Source organism: Lipotes vexillifer, unplaced genomic scaffold (genome assembly GCF_000442215.2).
Source record: "Lipotes vexillifer unplaced genomic scaffold, Lipotes_vexillifer_v1.1 scaffold554, whole genome shotgun sequence".
NCBI lineage: Eukaryota > Metazoa > Chordata > Mammalia > Artiodactyla > Lipotidae > Lipotes > Lipotes vexillifer.
Window position 1 is genome coordinate 1,605,517 of NW_006794635.1, and position 22,003 is coordinate 1,627,519.

Genomic DNA, 22,003 nt, shown 5'->3' on the forward strand with positions numbered 1-22,003 from the left:
GCAGTGAGCAGGGGCTCCTCTTTGTTGCAGTGTGCGGGCTTCTCATTGTGGTGGCTTTTCTTGTTGTGGAGCACGGGCTCTAGGAGCGTGGGCTTCAGTAGTTGTGGCGCACAGGCTCAGTAGTTGTGGCTCGCAGGCTCTAGAGCGCAGGCTCAGTAGTTGTGGCACATGGGCTTAGTTGCTCCACTACATGTGGGATCTTCCTGGATCAGGGATCAAACCCATGTCCCCTGAATTGGCAGGCGATTCTTAACCACTGAGCCACCAGGGAAGCCCTAAATTTATTTATTTACTTATTTATTTATTTGACCGTGCCGGATCTTAGTTGCGGCACGTGGGATCTTTGCTGCTGTGTGTGGGATCTTCATTGCTGCCTGCGGGATCTTTAGTTGCAGCATGTGGGATCTTTAGTTGCAGCACGTGGGATCTTTAGTTGTGGCATGTGGGTTCTTAGTTGCTGCATGTGGGCTCTAGTTCCCTGACCAGGGATCGAACCCAGGCCCCCTGCTTTGGGAGAGTGGAGTCTTAACCCCTGGACCACCAGGGATGTCCCTATTTTTATTTTAATTTTTAAAAATAAGCCACACTGGTGGCGCAGTGTTTAAGAATCTGCCTGCCAATGCAGGGGACATGGGTTCGATCCCTGGACCAGGAAGATCCCACATGCCATGCTGCAACTAAGCCCATGCTCCACAATTACTGAGCCTGCAAGCCACAACTACTGAGCCTGTGCTCCACAACTACTGACGCCCATGTGCCTAGAGCCCGTGCTGCACAACAAGAGAAGCCACTGCAGTGAGAAGCCCACGCATTGTAACGAAGAGTAGCCCCTGCTCAACACAGCTAGAGATAGCCTGTGCACAGCAATGAAGATCCAATGCAGCCAAAAATAAATAAATAAAATAAATAAATTAAAAAAATAAAATAAAATAAGCCACCCAGTTTATGGTGTTTTGTTATAGCAGCCTGCGCAGACTAAGACAGTTACAGAAAGGTTGCAAAAAATAGTAGAGAAAGTTGTCATACACCCTTTACCCAGCTTCCCCTTGTATTGACATCTTATAAAACCATAGTACAATGATTGAAACCAGGAAATTAGCATTGATGGGATATTCATTTGAATTTCACCAGTTTTCCCACTAATACCCTCTTTCTGGTTCAGGATCCAACCCAGGATCCCACACTGAATTTAGTCTTGTCTCCTTAGTCTTCTATGTTCTGTGATAGTTTCTCAGTCTTCCCTTGTCTTTAATGAACTTGATACTTTTTTAAAGAGTCCTGACTAGTTATTTGTAGAAAACACTTGTGTTTGTTCTTCCACTTGAGTTTGCTTCTCAGCAATGTTTACTTATTAAAGGACAGAAGAGGCTCTCCTTTCCCCACTGTATATTCTTGCCTCCATTGTCATAAATTAATTGACCATATATGTGTGGGTTTATTTCTGGGCTCTCTCTTCTGTTCCATTGATCTATGTGTCTGTTTTTATGCCAGTACCATACTTGTTTGATTATTATAGCTTTGTAGTACAGTTTAAAATCAGGGAGCATGATACCTCTAGCTTTGTTCTTTTTTCTCAAGATTGTTTTGGCTAATCAAAACTACAATGAGGTGTCACCTCACACCAATCAGAATGGCTATTGTCAAAAAATCTACAAACAATAAATGCTGGAGAGGGTGTGGAAAAAAGGGAACCCTCTTGCACTGTTGGTGGGAATGTAAATTGATACAGTCATTTGGAGAACAGTATCGAGGTTCCTTAAAAAACTAAAAATAGAACTACCATATGACCCAGCAATCCCACTACTGGGCATATACCCTGAGAAAACCATAATTCAAAAAGAGTCATGTACCACAATGATCATTGCAGCTGTATTTACAATAGCCAGGACATGGAAGCAACCTAAGTGTCCACTGACAGATGAATGGATAAAGAAGATGTGGCACATACATACAATGGAATATTACTCAGCCATAAAAAGAAATGAAATTGAGTTATTTGTAGTGAGGTGGATGGACCTAGAGTCTGTCATACAGAGTGAAGTATGTAAGAAAGAGAAAAACAAATACCATATGCTAACACATACATATATGGAATCTAAAAAACAAACAAACAAAAAAACACTGGTTATGAAGAGCCTAGGGGCAGGACAGGGATAAAGACACAGAAGTAGAGAATGGACTGGAGGACACGGGGAGGGGGAAGGGTAAGCTGGGACGAAGTGAGAGAGTGGCATGGACTTATATACACTACCAAATGTAAAATAGATAGCTAGTGGGAAGCAGCCGCATAGCACAGGGAGATCACCTCAGTGCTTTTGACCACCTAGAGGGGTGGGATAGGGAGGGTGGGAGGGAGGTGCAAGGAGGAGGAGATATGGGGATATATGTATATGTATAGCTGATTCACTTTGTTATAAAGCAGAAACTAACACACCATTGTAAAGCAATTATACTCCAATAAAAGTGTTAAAAAAACAATAGACATAGGGCTAGTCAAAAAAAAAAAAGATCTAGAACTTGAAGGTTTGGAAAATTCTCAGACTATCCATATATCATGCTCTGGAAAAAAGCCAAGGGTGTGGCTGAACAATGGTTTGCTGAAGAGATCAGGCATGTGACTCATGGATCAATCATCTCAGCAGAAGCCAGGAACAGAGCTGTGGCTATCCAGGAAAGATCTGTGGAGGACCCTGTTATTTGGAACTCTGGGCTTCTTGGACCTGGATGTCTGTTTCCTTCCCCAGGTTAAGGAAGTTTTCAACCATTATTTCTTCAGATAACTTTTCTGCCCCTTTTTCTCTTCTCCTTTTGGGACCCCTATAATGCAGTGTTATTTCACTTGATATTATCCTATAGGTCCCATAAGTTATCTTTTTTTTTTTTTTTTTGTGGTATGTGGGCCTCTCCCGTTGCGGAGCATGGGCTCTGGACACGCAGGCTCAGTGGCCATGGCTTATGGGCCCGGCTGCTCTGCGGCATGTGGGATCTTCCCAGACCGGGGCACGAACCCGTGTCCCCTGCATCGGCAGGCGGACTCTCAACCACTGTGCTGCCAGGGAAGCCCTATTTCCTCATTTTTCTTGACTCTGTGCTTCTTTCTGTGTATTAGGGGAAACAGCTACCTCTCTCAGTCTTGAAGAGTGGCCTGTGTAGGTGATTAGCCCTCTAATTCAACCTTGCCCTAGGTCTTCTTTGTCCTTTGAACCTTTGTGTTTGTCTAAACTGCCTGATTTATTCTTGATATATGCCTGTTATGGAGCATGTGCCAAGACCTATTAGTGTTCCAAGGGGAGGAATCCCATTTATCACCTCGTTTCAGGCTGATGGGAAGCCAGACACTTAGGCAGCAGCCTTTAAAGTAGGCAGATATATACAGTCCTGCAGGGCCACAGTCAAAATCCCTACCTGCCTCCATTCCAGGAGATCTGGAGGTGTCCTCGGGGTGCATAGTTGCTTAGACGAGTGTATGAGCTCCTGAGAGTTCTTATTGAGCTGTAGTGAGGCCAAGGGGGTGTGCAGGGATGGTGTCTCCCTGCTTACGTTCTCTGGGTGCTCTTCCTTAGCTCCTAGATGTGTGGAAAATCTGAAGCCTGTCCCTCAGGCTGAAGCTCCAAGCTAAGTAAATAGACCTTTTTCACAGGAAGACTGGGGTTTTATTTAGTGTGCTGTCTGTGCAGTCCCTGGGGGGCGGTGTGCCTTTCCAGGAACTGTCTTTCCAACTGGTACAGTCCCGTGGAGCTCAGTATTGCCAGCTCCCTTAGCCACCAGGGCCAAGTGATCAAGGGGTGTCCCCTGTGTGGATTGCACACACCTGCTGGCTTCAGCAAGGCAGCTGGTGAGTGTAGGGGGCAGGGCATGCTGGCCAGTGTCAGAAAGGCTGCATGTGCCTGCAGCTCTCAGCAGTGCAGTGGGAGAGTGCCTTGCCTATGTGAGTGAGCTGGCTTTAGGCGGGGAGAGGAAGAATGCTGCAGCTGCTCGTGCTTGCCAGTCACAGCCTGGGAGCCAGGGAGCGCTGCAACCACTCTGGCTTCAGCAAGGCAGTGGGATAGTGCTGCAACCACTTAACTCTGCCTATCCGAGCAAGGCTGGGGGGTGCCATTTCCAAGCTTGTCTGCCTGTGCTAGCAGGGTAGGTGGGGGGACAGTAATGGCATCTGCCCCTGCCTGCGTCTTGGGAGAGTTTCAGCTGTCCCCTGCCCCTCCAGCATGCTTTTAGATTAGCAAACGAGTCTTCTTACATGTAGTGTAGGCACTTTATTTTCTTTCTTTTTTTTTTTTTTGTGGTACGCAGGCCTCTCACTGCTGTGGCCTCTCCCGTTGCGGAGCACAGGCTCTGGACGCGCAGGCTCAGTGGCCATGGCTCACGGGCCCAGCCGCTCTGCGTCATGTGGGGATCTTCCCGGACCAGGGCACGAACCTGCATCCCCTGCATCGGCAGGCAGACTCTCAACCACTGCACCACCAGGGAAGCCCAAGGCACTTTCTTTTCTTTTCTTTTTTTTTTTTTGGCCGCACTGTGCAGCTTGCGGGATCTTAGTTCCCTGACCAGGGATCGAACCTATGCCCGCTGCAGTGGAAGTGTGGAGTCGTAACCACTGGACCTCCAGGGAATTCCCAAGAAATAATAAATTATTAAGACTGGAATAATTTCCAGCTTTCTTTACATAATGTTATAAATAGTGCATTCTTTTAGTAGTAGTTTGTAAAATTGTTTATTTCTCAGTGTGTATTCATTCATTTTGCAGTTGGGCATGAGCCTGAACATTGGTCTGTCTATAGAAGATACCTTGAATTCTATGTACTTGAGTCAAAACTAACAGAATTTCATGGTATGTTGTCCTTTTTGCCTAAAACATTACATTTCAGCATTAGCTTTCTTGAAAGCTGTTGAACCAGCTTTCTGAAATTACTTTCTAATTTTAAGTAACTGTACTAAGGAAATGTAACAGTGACACTTGTGTACACTACTAGTGATAATAGGAATGTACTGTTTTTATCTCATTTCTGCTTATTTATATTTTTTAAGTTTTTACAATGCAAATTTATTGCTTTTCAAGCAATAATGATATTAAAATTTAAAAGACAGTGGCAGAGAATTTAAACCAGGCATTTGAGTTGCTCTTTTCTTTTACCATCTTCTGTGGTAAACATGTTTCTATGCAACATGACAAATGTTTTGATTTAGCTCTTAGATTTTGATATGGAAAAAAACCTTGTAGTTGTGTGTTTCTTTTAAGGGTAGATCAATCAGAAAAGCAGAGCACTCTCTTTTCAGTCTTCCTCTCACCTCTCAGTCTCTCTTATCTGTCCATTTATTTTAGTTAATATTAGGTTTATAGTCATGAAGTATTTCTAGTCATTTTGTATGTAAATTGCTGAGCTTGAATTGTGTATTCTGAATCTTTTGATTTTAGAAAAGTCCTGTGGAGTGTCCCCTGATCCAAATTCAGGTTGGTTCTGAATTGTAAAGGGCAGGGAAACTTCTCTACTCTGCTATAAGAACAAAGCCCACAATAAGGAGATTATAGAAAGATAAAAAATACAAGGTGCCACTCCATACTTTTTTGTCTAGATTTTGAGTTTGTACTTGTCCTTAAATGGTTTTCTCTTTGCCTTTGCCAGTCTGGTACAATGCCATCCTTGTCTTGGTCTTTCTCTGAGACTTTTCCTTTTGATTTAGAGTTGAGAAAAGATCATTTATCTCCGTAGTTTAAAATCCTGGACCAATCAAAGTTGGTTGGATTCCCAACAATATTTTTCCTTTTTGGTACTAAAATGTCCAAAGTTGGCCCTATCTGAGAAAACATGTCCATGGTTTTTAAATTTTGTTTTTAAGCTTATATAGCATTGGCAAAATGCTGCCATTTTCTCTGTGAGAGAGTAGGTATTTCTTCAGTAAGATTTTGTCTAATAGAATCCCACCAATTTCAAAATAATCTCATGATAAGTTTTTGAAGCTTTTTTACTAGTATAGAAGGCTAAATAAATCTGTGTCAGTGAAGGGTGGTGATATTTTGGATATCAGTAGAGTCAAGTTCTTTGGTCTGGTCTTCTGACTTTTGAAGCTCTCTGATTTTGTCAAAATTATATAAAGGATAATGCCACATCTCTACAAGGCAGCACTGGGAATCTGAAGCTGCCATAGTAAATTATAAATTAGGTTTTAAAAATAATAGCAGAACATAGTAATAACTTTCATATATATTAATTTCAGGCACATTTCCTGATGCCCAGCTTCCTTCCAAGAGGATCATTGGCCCAAAAAATTATGAGTTCTTAAAGTCTAAGAGAGAAGAGTTTCAGGAGTATCTACAGGTACAGTTCCAACTTAATTTAAAACATCCTATAATTTGTCTCTTTTTCTCTTGTACATACATATGTGCTGTGTCTTACAATACCTGTCAATGTGGATTTCTAGAATCCTTTATTAAAAATTTTTTTCCCCATGTGGAAATGAATTATTGTCAAGAGTACTTTTTAAAAGAAATTTGATAACCAGTGAAATACCATATATTTTCTCAGAGGAAAAAATGTGTTGGGCGTAGTTTAAAACTTCTGATGTGGGAAGTTAGAGAAAAAGAGAGTGAGAGAGAGAGGAAGAAAAAACTTTTGATGTAAAACATTAAATGAATTCTAAGAATACTGGGTTGGTTTTTTTTTCTTATTTTTTGTTTGATTTTGTGTTTAGCACTTTCTGAACTCTGGAATTTTTCCCTCCTGTTTTATTAATTTTTTTTTTTTTGGCAACTGTACATTTTTTTAAATTATTTGGGATCTCCTGACTCTCTACCATTCATCACTTCGAATTGAATTCCGTTTTTCTCAGTGTGTGCACATTGTGTTGTGTAAACAATGTAATTGCTATTTCCATTGTTGGTGCAGTCTGCTTAAAAGTTACCTACTTGAGACTCTTCTAAAATTAATGACCATTTTTCTTTAATCAAGTAAATAAGATCAAAAACTGGATAATTTTATTTGTTTTAAAAATCTCCTGGACTTCCCTGGTGGTGCACTGGTTAAGAATCTGCCTGCCAGTGCAGGGGACACGGGTTTGATCCCTCATCTGGGAAGATCCCACATGCCGTGGAGCAACTAAGCCCACGTGCCACAACTACTGAGCCCACATGCCACAGCTACTGAAACCTGCATGCCTAGAGCCCATGCTCCGCAACAAGAGAAGCAACCACAATGAGAAGCCTGCACTCTGCGATGAAGAGTAGCCCCTGCTCGCCACAACTAGAGGAAACCTGTGCACAGCAACGAAGACCCAATGCAGCCAAAAATAAATTTGAAAAATTTGAAAAATTTAAAATCTCCTTTATTTGGATGTGGAATTTTGTAGTTTTAATTACGTGTTAATTCAGTTAAATTTGGATGCCTTTTAGCCAACAATAAGTACTTTTTAAATTAAAAATATTCAACAGTGTAAAGGGGTATTTACATTATATTTTCTGTATTTGAGCCAGTGAATACCTCAACCCAGAAGGTATTTTTTTCATAACTTTTTGGTGGTATGAAAATTGAAATATGATATTAACTATTGCAAGGATATTTGAACACAGCATATGCTAGTGTTAACCTGTGGTTTTGTTGATATCATTAAACCCATTATTTGAACCGACTAATTCTAAGGACTAGAGAACCTCATTCTAGAAGAAATATTTTTTGGTAATATGGAGTTATATGTTGCAGTACTGGTATTTCATTTTTAACTCTTTCATAGTTACAAAACTGGATATTAGGTAAGACTGGGTTAAATCTCGCTTTAAAACGTCAGTTTGTCTTGTAAGGAAAAATAGTGTTGCAAGCAGATCAGGCAACAGTCTCCAAGTTATTTCACATTTCCACGTTTAGTTCTCTGCAAAACCCTTTATACCAGCTTCCTTTAATTATCAGGATAGATGTATGATATTGTAATACTTATTTTATAGTTGAGAAACTGAGAAATAATATTAGCTAATGTTTAATCTTCCTTCCTGTGTATCAGGTACTGTGCCTTATCTAACAACACTGTAAGTAGGTAGTGTTATCTTCATTCTACACATCAGGAAACTGACTCTTAGGCAATATATGAACTTTTCTAGGGACACCTAGCTAGCAAATGGAAGAGCAGAATTCAAACCCATTCATGTGTGACTATAGAGGTCTTACCCTGTTATATGATGCTATTCTTTCTATAAATGTGCTTTGTTATTATTCTGAGTATGAAATAGCCTTTGAGGATTTAAAATTGTTTTCTTGGTTAAAAAAGTCATTTTAATGTAGTTTTCATCACTCTTCTAGATTGTTAAAACTGTTTTTTCCCCCCTTTTTTTTCTGTTTTTGTTCATCAAGAAACTTCTGCAGCATCCAGAATTGAGTAATAGTCAACTTCTGGCAGATTTTCTCTCCCCCAACGGTGGGGAAACACAATTTCTTGATAAGATACTACCAGACGTAAATCTTGGTAAGTCAATTTAAATAATCATATAGAAGAGGATAAACTGAAAAGAAAAGAAGCAGTATTTTCAGATTAATTTAGAAAAATAATTTATAGAGTGAAGCCATGTATCAAAACTCTGAAGGACTTCTTATATACTGTTAATGGGAATATAAATTTGAAAACCACTTGTAACTTTAATGGAGTATAATCTATAAAAATATTGAATCACTGTTGTACACCTGCAAGTAATATAATATTGTAAATCAACTATACTTCAATTAAGAAAAAAAGGAAAACCACTTGGAAAAACAGTTTGGTGTAAAACTGAATGGCCCAGCAGTTCCTCTCTGAGATATACACTCTAGAAAATCTTGTATTCATATTTAACAATGTTCTTAGCAGCATTGCTTATAGTAGCCTAAACTGGAAATAATGCAGATGTTCATCAGCAATAGAGTAGACATAAATTATAGTAGTTTCACAAAATGAATACTTAGAGCAATGCATACCCATGGCATGTAGCTGCTTGGAACAGTGTTGATAATCTTAAAAACATGATGTTGAATGAAAGAAGCAAGAGGCAGAAGAATGTATGCAGCATGATTCCTTTTATATAAAGTTCAGTATAGACTAAGCAACAAGATAAGCTGGAAAAGTTTGAATAAAATTGTTAAATATCATAATGGAAGAGAAGCAGTATTTCTAAATATATTTTATATAATGTCATCTTAAGTATATATAGAACTAAATGAATAAATATTACAAGTGGGCATTTGGCTTTTATCTGTATCTCTCCAAATTTTTTTTTTTTTGTGGTACGCGGGCCTCTCACTGTTGTGGCCTCTCCCGTTGTGGAGCACAGGCTCCGGACACGCAGGCTCAGTGGCCATGGCTCACAGGCCCAGCTGCTCCGCGGCATGTGGGATCCTCCCGGACCGGGGAATGAACCCGTGTCCCCTGCATCAGCAGGCAGACTCTCAACCACTGTTCCACCAGGGAAGCCCTCTCCAAATTAATACATATAGTTGACCCAGAATATTTGGTGTGTGTCTTATCGAGGGAAAATGTGAGAACATTTTGTATTTGGTTATACATAATGTTTAGGAGATAGAATTGGGTAGACCTGGTTACTGACTAGGTTTGACTGAAGAAGAAATGATCAAAAAATAATAAAATTTAAAAAAATATTGCAGATGTGGAAAACACAATATATTGGCTTCAAAATGTTTAAAAAGGCAGAATTAAAATGAATAAACATTTAATCAAGTCTCCGAAATAAAAAAAAATGATGATCCAGGTTTCTGTTTATACAACTGGATGAATGCTGTTACTTGCTGAGATATGGAATAAATTTAGAGTAGTTCTGAACTTGTTGAGTTTATAGAATCCAGTTGAGGAAGTTTTATAAGGTAGGAGAGGCCAGGAGAGAGGCACAGAATAGCGATTTGTGTTATTAGAAATCAGATTGAGCAAAACATTTGGCTCAGGAAGAGCATGTAGAAGAGAGAAGCACAGGATGCAACACTGTAATTCAAAGAACTTGGGAAATTCTGAGGTGGGAGGAGTAATTTATGGGGGTACCAAAGGAGAAATAGCCTGGTGAGAGGGTTGGAGGTTTGCATGTTATAAAACAATCTCTATGTTATTTTTCATTAACATGCCTTTTGCTATTGCCATTAGAGTCTACTTTTTTCTAAACCGGACTGAAAGAAATTTAAGTTATATTAATCAACTTTGACTGATTTTTACAGTCATTTCTAAATGCTTGAGAAAAATCTCATGATGTTTGATATTTTATAATAAAGGAACCTGGAGATACGGTCAAGACAGAATTCTGGCAAACAGGATTAGAATATATATTCTTAATCTAAAGCTGAGAATGCAAACTATTCAAATAGCCAATTTAAATAGTGTAGCAATTTTTAGAGCTTCTTTTTCCTTTTGACTAACTTTTGCATACTTTTAGATATCTTTATATATTCACCATTGCTTAAAATGTTTTGAAAACATTTCAATGGAAAATTTCAAATATACACAAAAGTAGAGAGATTTGTATAGTGAACTCCTTATCCCTTCAGTAGTTATCGACACTTGGCTTGTTCCAGCCCTTCACCTGCCTCTCACCCCACTGGATTACTTTAAAGTATCCCAAATGTTGTATCTATAAATAGTTAAGACTACCTAATTTATTGTAAATTTTTGTTAAGCGTGAAATGGTCAATTATAAATATTTTTTTACCATTTTGCTTTTTACTTGGCTGTTTAGTGTTTTAAATTACCTAGTAAAGTATATGAGCAGTTATGAGGTATATTATGCCTTGTTAAAATTAATATTTTACTTTTAATTGCAGGGAAAATTATAAAGTCTGTTCCTGGAAAACTAATAAAAGAGGTGAATAACTGATTTATGTGTATTCTATAAAATGATAGTTATAAGCATATTTAAATAGCAATAAATTTTAATGGGTTATATGATAATGAAAATCATAATCTTGATTTTTATACCATGATCTCCACAGAAAGGTCAGCATTTGGAACCTTTCATCATGAATTTCATTAATTCTTGTGAATCTCCAAAGCCTAAACCAAGTAAACCAGAACTGACCATTCTCAGCCCTACTTCAGAAAATAATAAGAAGGTACTGTGCATTGCCTCAGAGAGCCATTAAGTTTGAAGCTGTCCTACTTGAGATGACTTTTCCATTATAGGGAGAATCCTGTGTTAATGAAATGGATGGGACTTTATATTTTCCTTATGTGGAAATTAATTGTACAGTTTAAGGAGTATATGTAGTTGCTTTGTTCTTTGCTTTAAATGGGGTGGGGTTTTTTTTTTCCCCTCTTTTTATAAATTTATTTATTTATTTATTTTTGGCTGTGTTGGGTCTTCGTTGCTGTGTGCAGGCTTTCTGTAGTTGGAGCGATCTGGGGCTACTCTTCATTGTGGTGTGCGGTCTTCTCACTGTGGTGGCTTCTCTTGTTGCGGAGCACGGGCTCTAGAGCACAGGCTCAGTAGTTGTGGTGCACGGGCTTAGTTGCTCTGCGGCATGTGGGATCTTCCCGGCATGTGGGATCTTCCTGGACCAGGGTTCAAACCCATGTCCCCTGCATTGGCAGGCAGATTCTTAACCACTGTGCCACCAGGGAAGCCCGGGGTAAGTGATTCTTTAGAAACTGTATTCGTAAACTATCATTCAGTATTTTGGGGAATTTTTAAAAGTGGTTTTCTTAAGCTGTAAATCACCAACTTCCAGTAATCAAGGAATTAATTGCTGTAATATATTTATTTGCTGGTATTATGTAATTTTAATGACTTATAAAATATTTCATCCATTCATTGAACAAATACTTTATTGTGTGCCTGCTATGGAGAGGCACTGGGAATATAAAGATAAATTACCTGTCTGCAAGAAGCTTAGTTCAGTGCCAGAGTAGGACCCAGTATGGGGAGCTATGTGAGCTCAAAGAACAGTTCCCCTGCCCCCAAAAAACCCCTTCATTTTGTTTATTACTATAAAGGGTATCTTTAATTTTTTTCACTTTATAGGCTTATTGTTGGTAAACAGTAATACAGTTGATGGTTGTGTATTAATTTTTAATTCAATAATCTTGCTAGACTTATATTAATTTTAGTAACGTATCCATTAATTCTTTTAGATTTACACATGCAAATGATGGCAGTTTTCTTTCATTCATAGCTAGGACCTGCTATACAAAGGGAATGGTTGCAGTGTTTCACCATTAAATAATAAATAGTGTAGCTTTTTTTGTAGAAATCCTTTATGAGGTTAAGGAAATTTAAGTCCATGTTTTTGGGTGTACTTAGCCTATAATTTTTCTTTCTCATTGTATCCTTGTCAGGTTTTGGTATTAAGGTTATATTAACCTTTTTCTATTTGCTGGTAGAATTATAATTGGAATTATTAGTGCTTTAAATAAGTGATAACCTGTTGATAGTCATTTAGGCCTCAAGTTTTGTCTGTGGGAAGTTTTTTTTTTTTTACAACCAATTTAATTTCTTTTATGATTATAATATTCTTCAGGTTTATTATTTCATGCGTCAGATTTTTTTTTTTTTTTTTTTTTTCCTGTATGCGGGCCTCTCACTGCTGTGGCCTCTCCCGTTGCGGAGCACAGACTCCGGACGCGCAGGCTCAGCGGCCATGGCTCACGGGCCCAGCCGCTCCGCGGCATGTGGGATCTTCCCAGACCGGGGCACGAACCCGTGTCCCCTGCATCGGCAGGCGGACTCTCAACTACTGTGCCACCAGGGAAGCCCATGAGTCAGATTTTGATAGGTTATGTTTTTTAAAAAATTCTCCATCTTATCTAAATTTGAAAAATTTTGGCCTGGAGTTGTCAATAATATCCTTTTTTCTTTTTGTTTCTCTGACATCTATAATTATGTCCCCTTTTATTCCTGACATTTTTTGTCTTTTTCTTTCCTTTTCCTTTTTGATCAATCTTGCCAAAGGCTTTGTCCATTTTATCATTTGGTTTTGTTGGTCTTTTCTATCAGTTTAAAAAAATTGTTTTAGATTTATTTATTTATTTATTTATTTGGCCACACAACATGGCTTGCAGGATCTTAGTTCCCCGACCAGGGGTCGAATCCGGGCCCTTGGCAATGAAAGCACGGAATCCTAACCACTGGACCACCAGGGAATTCCCTATCAGTTTTTGTTTTTAGTTCCTTAATTTCTTCTATTTGATTATTATTAATGATAATAGACTCTCTTTTTTTTTGGCATACTTTTGGGGTAAGTAGGGCTGAGATTTAGTTGCATTTTAGCATTTTTGCTATAAGTAATTCTTCATATCTTGTTTTTGTCTCATATATTAGGCCTTTCTGAGCTTTGACTATTATTGTCCAAATAAACTTTGCTTAAAGCTTAATGTTCACCTCTAAACATACTTTAATTAAATAGTGATTTATAATCTTTAAATCATGTTAGAATTAAAATTAGCTATTATTGATGTTTTTATGCATCTTTATATAGATATGTTCATTTGCTCCTTTTGGTGTAAAAAATCAAAGGGGTTCTTTATAGATAATGAATTTTCTGTTATGTCTAAAATGAAAGTAGATTTTTATTTAATATTTTGGCCCCCCCAAAATATTGTACTTTTTAATTCAATTTTGGGTATAAATGTGGAATTTTGGGGGCAGATCTTAACCTCTCTGATATTGTAGGGTTTTTTAAAATATTCTCTTTTGATTGGACAAAGTTTAAACGCCTTTGCTCTGTATCACTTTACCCTTAGTAATTATTATCAGCAGGTGTAATAAACTATATTTTTTATTATTTCAACTTTTACTTTAGCTTTTCAATGATCTGTTTAAGAATAATGCAAACCGTGCTGAGAATACAGAAAGAAAGCAAAATCAGAATTATTTTATGGAAATGATGCCTTTAGAAGGAGTCTATGATTACCTGATGTATGTAGGTAAGATATCTGTGGTTACTGTTAAAACCTGTTTCTCATTCATGTATTATATTTTTTCTGTGATGCAAATTAATGCTCTTGAGTATTGCCCCATTATAATTTTTTTAAATTGAAGGTACTTTTTAAAATAAGAATTCAATGTATATAATTGATCTTGAACATATTAAAGTTATTAGTGTTTACAAATAAAATATTGACCATTTGTATTTTTTGCATTGGAAAATGTTCAGATATCTATTTACCTTAATGAAGTGTTCTGTGTGATCCTTCTCAGGACGGGTGGTTTTCCAGGTTCCTGACTGGCTTCATCATCTCTTAATGGGAACTGGAATCCTCTTTAAAAACACCCTGGAAATGTACACTGATTACTATCTTCATTGTAAACTAGAACAGTTATTTCAGGAGCACCGTTTGGTTTCACTCATAACACTTCTCAGAGGTTTGTATTTTCTCATGTGTTTGTTTCATGTTTTGAGTACTCTTAATAATTTTAATTAGACCTAAAAGAGCGAAAAGTCTTGCTTTTCTTTGCTTTATTAGTATTTCTACCATGAGGAAATACTTTGTATATAATAGATGAAAATTCCAGCAAATGTTTCTTTTTGTCTCTTTTTAGATGCTGTATTTTGTGAAAACACTGAACCTCGCTCTCTCCAAGATAAGCAAAAACGAGCAAAACAGACTTTTGAAGAAATGATGAATTACATTCCAGGTAATGTAATATTTAAAAAGTAGTTTAATATAGATTAGCACTCTTTTGAGGTCATGATGTATAGTAATTATTGAGGCTAATTTTTACTGTGAGTTAATTTTAGAAATAGTTACAGAAACCAATTAAAATTAACTCAATTGGTTAAATAAAATTTGGTTTTTATGATGTTAGCACTAAGAACTTTAAGGTAAGGCTGTTTCTACTCACACAATAGTCAGATTCTTTTAATAACTTAGAATCAGACTGATCAAAGTGATAGGTTTGTGGGATGGTTGGAGTCCTGCTGCCCAAGCACTTCACCAGGAGAAGAGCTAAACTAGTGTGTGTGAGTGAAAGGTCAGAATTCATTCATTCATCCCAAGTTTATTGAGCACGTTCCATGTGCCAGGCACTATGCAGAGTGCAAGGGATATAAAAATCGTACTTGGGTAGCTCAGTCTGGCAGGAAGGTAGACATACAAACAAAACATACATGTGATTATAGAGCCATGTTCAAGTTACATAGTATCTCAGAGGAGGAGGGTGATCCCCTCTCTTATAAAGGAGGTAGGCTTGGGCCACTAAATGAATGAATGGTAGTAACCTCTTACTGAGATGGGAAACATGAGGAAAAAACGTCAGAGGTCAAAGCAGAGGATATTTAGTTTAGGACATTTTGAATGTGAAGTGCGTATACATTATTCAGGAGGAAATGTCTAGTAAGCAATTAAATATCCAGCTTTGGAAATTGGAGGAATGATGATATAGGATAAAGATATGGGAGTCATGTGTGAGTGGGTAATAATGCCCAGGGAGAAAATATAGAGTAAGAATGGAAGGTACCTTAGAGAATTCTCATCATTGAAAAATGAGTCTCAGAACGAGCCTGCTGCTCTGTGTGAAGACAGTTAAGTTAAATCCCTGGTCTGAATGTGAAAGTGAACCACAGATGTTTTTGAGTGAATCTTCTCTAGGTATATAATGAAGTAATTTCTTACTTCTTTTGTATTATAGTGACCTTTAGCATTTACAGTTTTAATAACAGTCTCAGTTTTAACAACATGGAAAGCCAGTGAATGTAATAATTTCTTATCTTGCTCAGGCACGAATTTGAATCACATCTACTTCAAGACTTCCATTTGGGAAGAAGTAATTTAGCTACTGAGGAAGCTTAGCATGCTTTCTGTTGTCCTCTACTCATTTCTTCCTTAGTGATGAAGAATCTAAAGGATCGTTTATTTTTTCCATTATGCTTCATGCATATTAATTGGGAAATTCTGTATTGGTGAATTAAAGGATTCACAAAGACGCATAAATATCAAGGATCTACTAAACTTATTATAAATTGAATTTGGCTTTTGCCTCTCAGGGTTAGATTTACCTTATAAAAGCAAACATAAAATGAGAATTTTCCAGAGTTTCATTATGATCAGAGTGGAAAGGACAAATATTTGAGCACCTTGTTTACTTAAGAATAATTTTCTTTTCCTGCTTGGAGGAAAACATTCAGCACAGATTTTAATAAGGACTGACTCTGTGGTAAGAGTGATACATGACAGCTGTGTAGTCAGTTACACATGAATTGGAACTTTTGGGACCCTAAATTAGTGTGTAAACATTTTCCCAGAAGATTGTTCTGTAAGATAGTCAATACTAATTATGCAAAAAGTACAGAAATAAAGTGGTCATATTCATTGAAGAGAGTCTGTGTTCACCATAAAGTTAAATTAATTATTAAAAATATTAAGATATTCAAATATTATGAAAATATAGAGAGTAAAAAGTAGGAGCCATCCTGTCCCCACTGTGCAGAAGTAGCTATGAGCTCCCGTTTGGTGTTAATCCTCACAGACAGTTTTTATGTATCTCTATACATGTATGTACAAATGTACGTGCGTAATTTTAGCATTTTATTTTGTTTGTTTTACTTGAATGGGATAATAAAATATGTATTATTTTCCAACTTTTAGCCCTTAATAGTATAAACAGATTTCTTTACTGAAGCATTTCCCAGAACTTGCAGTATGCATTGTGCATTGTGAATCTCCCACAGGAGGATTCCCAATACTGCATTTCTTGACCACAGAGCCCTTTTTTCCAAGAGCTTCTTGCCAGAACACTGATTTAGGAAATGCTAATTTACAGTTTTTGCATAATACCCGGGAAAGAGAGTGGAGATTTTGCTTTATGATCCAGTAAATGATAAGTCACTTTATAATATAAAATTGTTTCACATGTGGCTTTCTTGTTTAGATCTGATAGTCAAGTGTATTGGTGAAGAAGCCAAGTATGAAAGCATCAGACTTCTTTTTGACGGTTTACAGCAGCCAGTTCTCAACAAGCAGGTAAAATTCATTAAAGCAGGTTGACTAGTGTTTGGCTAGGTTTAGCAAATGACACAGTAGGATGTCTGGTATATTATTAACTGTGAAGTGATGCTATACTAAAGGAAGGCAATGTAATTCAAACATTCGGATAGGAAAAAGTATCTTTGTTAATAACTCTCTTCTGCTGATTACCTTTTTTTCTTTATAACATGAACTGTTTTGATTTAAAATAAATATACACTATAGAAATTTGGAATATACTAAAAATTCATGAAAAAAGTAAAAATTTAAATATCAAGAATTCCATCATTCATTCAGGTTACATAGAATAACCACAGTTAACATTTTACTGTTTATAGTCTGTTACATAGCCCGTTGAGATCTTAATATAGCTACAATTTTGTATCCTGCTTGTTTTCTTTAAAATTGTTGTTACATATAAAATGTTTAACATAAAATGAATTATGAGGAATAATAGTAAAATGAACTCATGTGTATGTAAAACTCATCTTAAAAATAGAACATTATGGATACTATTGAAGCTACTACTTTTGTGCTTGTTTTGTATTGTCAGTTTTATTCCCTGCCTTCCCCTTTAGTGGTGACCATAGTGCTAAATTTGTGTTTATCGTTTTTATGTTTTTTTTTTTTGTCTAATGCCTTAAAAAATATTTTTTGGCGTTTTAGCTGACTTATGTTTTATTGGACATTGTGATACAAGAACTGTTTCCAGAGCTCAGTAAGGTAACTGAAAAGCAGCAATTTTTCTTTATGTTTTTAATGGTATGCTGGCATTTATTTTAATTAGAGACATAAAAATTAAGGAAACCCTTGTGATTCTGATCATTTTAAAAATGAACACCCTTATTTTCTTCATTCAACATGCTCAAACATAGAGTGGATTTTGGGAGATAGGAACTGAATAGCCTCTGCCTTGACTTCCTCCTTTCCCAATTGCAGGGACACTATACCCTGTAGGGCCTTTCCAGAGGAAGGTGTGAGTTTGCCTCCTAGCAGTAGGATGGGCCAAGCTCTGCCGGCTATCATCTGCAACACTGAATGCTGTGTAACTAAGACTTGAGCATTTTTGAAGCAGTTGAGCTTATATGAACCCAAGAACACAAAATGAATTGGAATTGGAGGATGCTAATATTATTATTATATTGAATTTTGAGGATTTTGAGTTTTGAGCATTGCTTTTTACTGTTTTTATTTTTTGACCAATCCCTTTGGTCAGATGAAATAACTATTCAAGGTTGTGATACAGCAATGAAATGTCAGTTTCATAGAGGAAGCCAGATTTGGACTATTTACCTATTGAATACAAGTTTTCAAGTTATGGCAGTATTAAATGTATATTAAAACAGGGTAGCAGTTATGGATAGTTTGTGTTCAGTTTACATGGGAATCAGTACCAGGAAACCTCCAGCTCTCTGCTTGAGACTTTATGAGGTCTATCGCTATACCTTGCCATTTTTCTTCTCTCTAAAACGTAAATAATTTCTTGTGGATACACACACACACACACACACACACACACACAATATCTTAGGATTTTAATACACTGAAACTGTTAGGCAATTTACAAATGAACTCTGGTTTGTTTGTTTTTTTTCTCTTCTATTAAATAGATTTCTTTTTAATTTAGGTACAAAAGGAGGTTACCTCTGTGACATCCTGGATGTAAACATTTGGATTTGGGATAGAATAACCAGTTGAAATGTCTGCTATGCTAGTGTAGTCGATATGTGCTGTTTTTTCTTTTACTTTTGTGTATTCTTATATATATCATGTAATTCAGTGTCTGAAATTTTGATTTTGTTTGTTTTAATAAAGACTAACACGGACTTAATAATGATGAAAAGTGATTGGGTCTCATAGCCTCCTTTATGAGTTTTTCATAGCAAACAAGGGACTTCTTACTCTTGCTGGATGATTGACAGGTTATATATAACACTTTAGGGTGTAAAAACTGAGTACTTAAAGATATTTGTGTGATTCAATGTGTGATTGAAGTTGCATTTCATTGACCATATATAACTGTATTCCAAAAACTTATATAAACAACTTAGTCAAGTAGATTTTGGGTTTATGGTGTCTCTCCAAAAGAAAAATATGAATTAACTGTATTCTTTGAGGAAAGTTAAATAATTATTTTTAAAGTTTCAATGTTGAGAATTCTACTGATAATTTCTTCTCATGATATGCTTTTCTCCTTCAACCACATTTGTCTTTCAAGAGTGGGCGTTTTGTGTTTGGTTATTGGCTGTAGTGTTCATTCAGAATATATTTATTGAGTTTCAGCCATGTATCAGGCACTGATGATGTGGGAACTCTAAATATAATTTGGAAAACTAACCCATTTAATGGTACTATTCATGTATATTTTTCAAAAGTTTGTAAAAATGGTCATTAGATATTGTAAATGTTTTAAAGGTTTTGCCAGTAGTTCTATTATCTTTTTTTTTAATTATCAGCATAGAAATTTATTTGAATTCAAAATAATATGGTTATATTTAGGATAATATAATAATTCTCTAAAGCACATATCATCGTTGGCTCTGAGACAGTTCTAAAGATGTCATTCTTTTGAAGTCAAAATGTAGTAAGAATGTACAAGGAAGCAAAAATATAAAAAATAAGTTTGCTAAGTATTGGGAGTTGTTATAAGAGGGGCACACCAAGGTAATGTAACAGAGTTCAAGTTACATAGCATGCAGCAACTCTGCATGCAGCAGAGTTCTCTTGCTTTATCAACTCCTGGAAAATAAACCAGTAACCTCAGAATGCAAGAATACCACCACTGGGTTAGCAGGACAAACTTTCTGAGGGACACAGGGAGTAATTCACTTTACTTCCCCTTTCTCTAACTCCTTGCCTCACACCGATTTCTTTTCTTTCCTCCAGGATAGGTTTTATCCCATGGGAAAAAAATGTGGTTTTGTTTGTAAAGTGGAGTAAATAATATCCTGATTGAAGTAGGCGTTTTAACTGACAATGCTCAGGAATCAAACTTTTGAGAAAGGTCAACCAGCTAGCTAGCAGAGACCATCAGTGGCTTGCAGAAAAAAAAAATTCAGATAATATGTGTTGCTAAATAGATAAAAAGAATAAGCAGTTAAAAATGGGTGGAAAATCCCAGGGTTTATTGTGACCTAGACAATCAGAAGCAGACAGGTGACCTTTGATTAAGCCCATTTACTTGTGGAGTGAGCTGTGAGGGGCTCCAAGATAGAGTTTGGTTTCCAACAGTGTCCACAGCCAAAGGGCAAACTCAGAACGTCTCCTCCTCTCGTAGAAACTGGAACATGGATGAGAAGTCTTTTTTGGAGTAGCCCTTCAAGCACATCATCCTGTAGATCTGATGGGCCTGACTGCCTAGAAGGATTGGGCTCTTCGTGCTGGCAGCAGAGTCCTGTGCTAATCCCAGATCCTTAGCCATGAGTGTTGTTCTGAATCCACCCTGATAGTGATTAGCCAAGGGAACTCCATCCATCACCCCAGGTACAGGATTATAAGTGTCACTTGACCAACATTATCCTGAGCTCATATTTAGGATTTTAGCCAAGAGTTTTGGGTCAAGCCCTACCTGATTCCCAGATGCATAGCTTCAGCAGTCCCAGTCATACTGATAGCTAACAGCAAGTTGTTGCAGATCTTCGCAGCCTACCCAGTCCCAGCAGCTCCACAACACGCCACATTGCAGCCCACACACCCCGGCAGCTCTTGGGCAGCAGCAAATTCTTCTGCGACTCCTCCCACCATAAATGTGAGGTTCCTAGACCGAGCAGCTCCCACACCACCAGAAACAGGGGCATCCATGAAAACTGCTCCCATTTCCTCAACTTCTTTGGCTAATTCGTTCAAAACCATAGGATCAACAGTACTGGAATCTATTAAGAGTGAGCCTTTCTTCACTTTTTTTTAGAATTTCATTTGCTCCAGAACAAGCTTCTATCGCATCGATGCTGGTGGGCAACATTGTAATAATTCTGTCAGCTTTTTTGGCTACATCTGCTGGGGAAGACACTACCTGTTCACCTGCATCTAGAAACTCTTTGCATGCATCAGGGAACACATCATAAATAATGAGTGGATAGCTACGTTTCATGAGATTTTTTTTTGTGTGTGTGTGTTAACACGGGCCTCTCACTGTTGTGGCCTCTCCCGTTGCGGAGCACAGGCTCCGGACGCGCAGGCTCAGCGGCCATGGCTCACGGGCCCAGCCGCTCCGCAGCATGTGGGATCTTCCCGGACCGGGGCACGAACCCGTGTCCGCTGCATCGGCAGGCAGACTTTCAACCACTGCGCCACCAGGGAAGCCCCATGAGATTTTTTGTCATTGGATTCCCCATGTTGCCTACTCCAGTGAATCCAACTGGAGTCTTAGAAGCCATTGACCTAGAATACACCGCTGCAAGGCTGGCCACCGCTGGTTGCTGCCGGCAGCTCCAGTACCGGAGGCCAGAGGCAGGTCCATGGAGCCGTTAGGAGGCTGCTATGCTGCCCCTGCCCCGCCTCCCACGGCTCCCAGCTCACCTACTGGCTGTTAGGGTGCGTGGTCTATTATCATTTTAATTGCTTAAAAGTTCTAGACTATGTATGAGTTTCTTTGAATCGGTGCTTTACTACCAAGCCTTAAACATTTACTAGTTTCTCAGGGACAGGTGGGAAATTAATCACTCTAATTCTTCACATTTAAAAATCCATAGCATTTTGCATATTATTATTTAAAGTGTCATGATGAACTGGAAAAATAAAATATGTACAGCCCTTTTATGCCATCCTCACCTACTTTCCTATAAATTGTGGTATTTTGTTTATTTAGATGAGAAAAAAATTCTTATGAGTGTATCAAATGGCCTGGGCTACCATGATAAAATACCATAAATGGGGTGACTTAACAGAAATTTATTTCTCACAATTCTGGAGGCTGGTAAGTCCAAGATCAAGGTGCCTGCAAGGTAGGTTTCATTCTGAGACCTCTTCCCTTGGTTGTAGACGGCTGCCTTTTTGCACTGTGTGCTCACATGACCTCTTTGTGCGAGCGTGTGGGAAGAAAGAGAGATCTTTTTCTCTCTGCTTCTTCTTTTTTTTTTTTTTTTTTTTTTTTTTT

General features: G+C 37.7%; 1 protein-coding gene and 1 pseudogene across 2 annotated transcripts in view; one reads left to right on the plus strand and one right to left on the minus strand.

The window, feature by feature from the left end:
* Positions 1–18,771, plus strand: part of SNX14 (sorting nexin 14) — a 68,618-nt gene extending 49,847 nt beyond the window's left edge. Inside the window, exons 19-29 of one of the 2 annotated variants that reach the window (XM_007467324.1) lie at positions 4,745–4,828; positions 6,214–6,314; positions 8,334–8,445; positions 10,773–10,813; positions 10,941–11,060; positions 13,746–13,869; positions 14,144–14,308; positions 14,486–14,581; positions 16,814–16,905; positions 17,575–17,631; positions 18,536–18,743. In XM_007467324.1, the coding sequence (XP_007467386.1) occupies positions 4,745–4,828; positions 6,214–6,314; positions 8,334–8,445; positions 10,773–10,813; positions 10,941–11,060; positions 13,746–13,869; positions 14,144–14,308; positions 14,486–14,581; positions 16,814–16,905; positions 17,575–17,631; positions 18,536–18,574 (1,031 nt within the window). In that variant the 3' untranslated portion in view covers positions 18,575–18,743. Of the gene's footprint in view, positions 1–4,744; positions 4,829–6,213; positions 6,315–8,333; positions 8,446–10,772; positions 10,814–10,940; positions 11,061–13,745; positions 13,870–14,143; positions 14,309–14,485; positions 14,582–16,813; positions 16,906–17,574; positions 17,632–18,535 lie in introns of both variants that reach the window. The other variant, XM_007467325.1, reaches the window with a different exon arrangement.
* A 1,390-nt stretch (positions 18,772–20,161) lies between these two features.
* The window catches only part of LOC103078611 (3-hydroxyisobutyrate dehydrogenase, mitochondrial pseudogene), a 2,325-nt pseudogene continuing 483 nt past the window's right edge, over positions 20,162–22,003 (minus strand).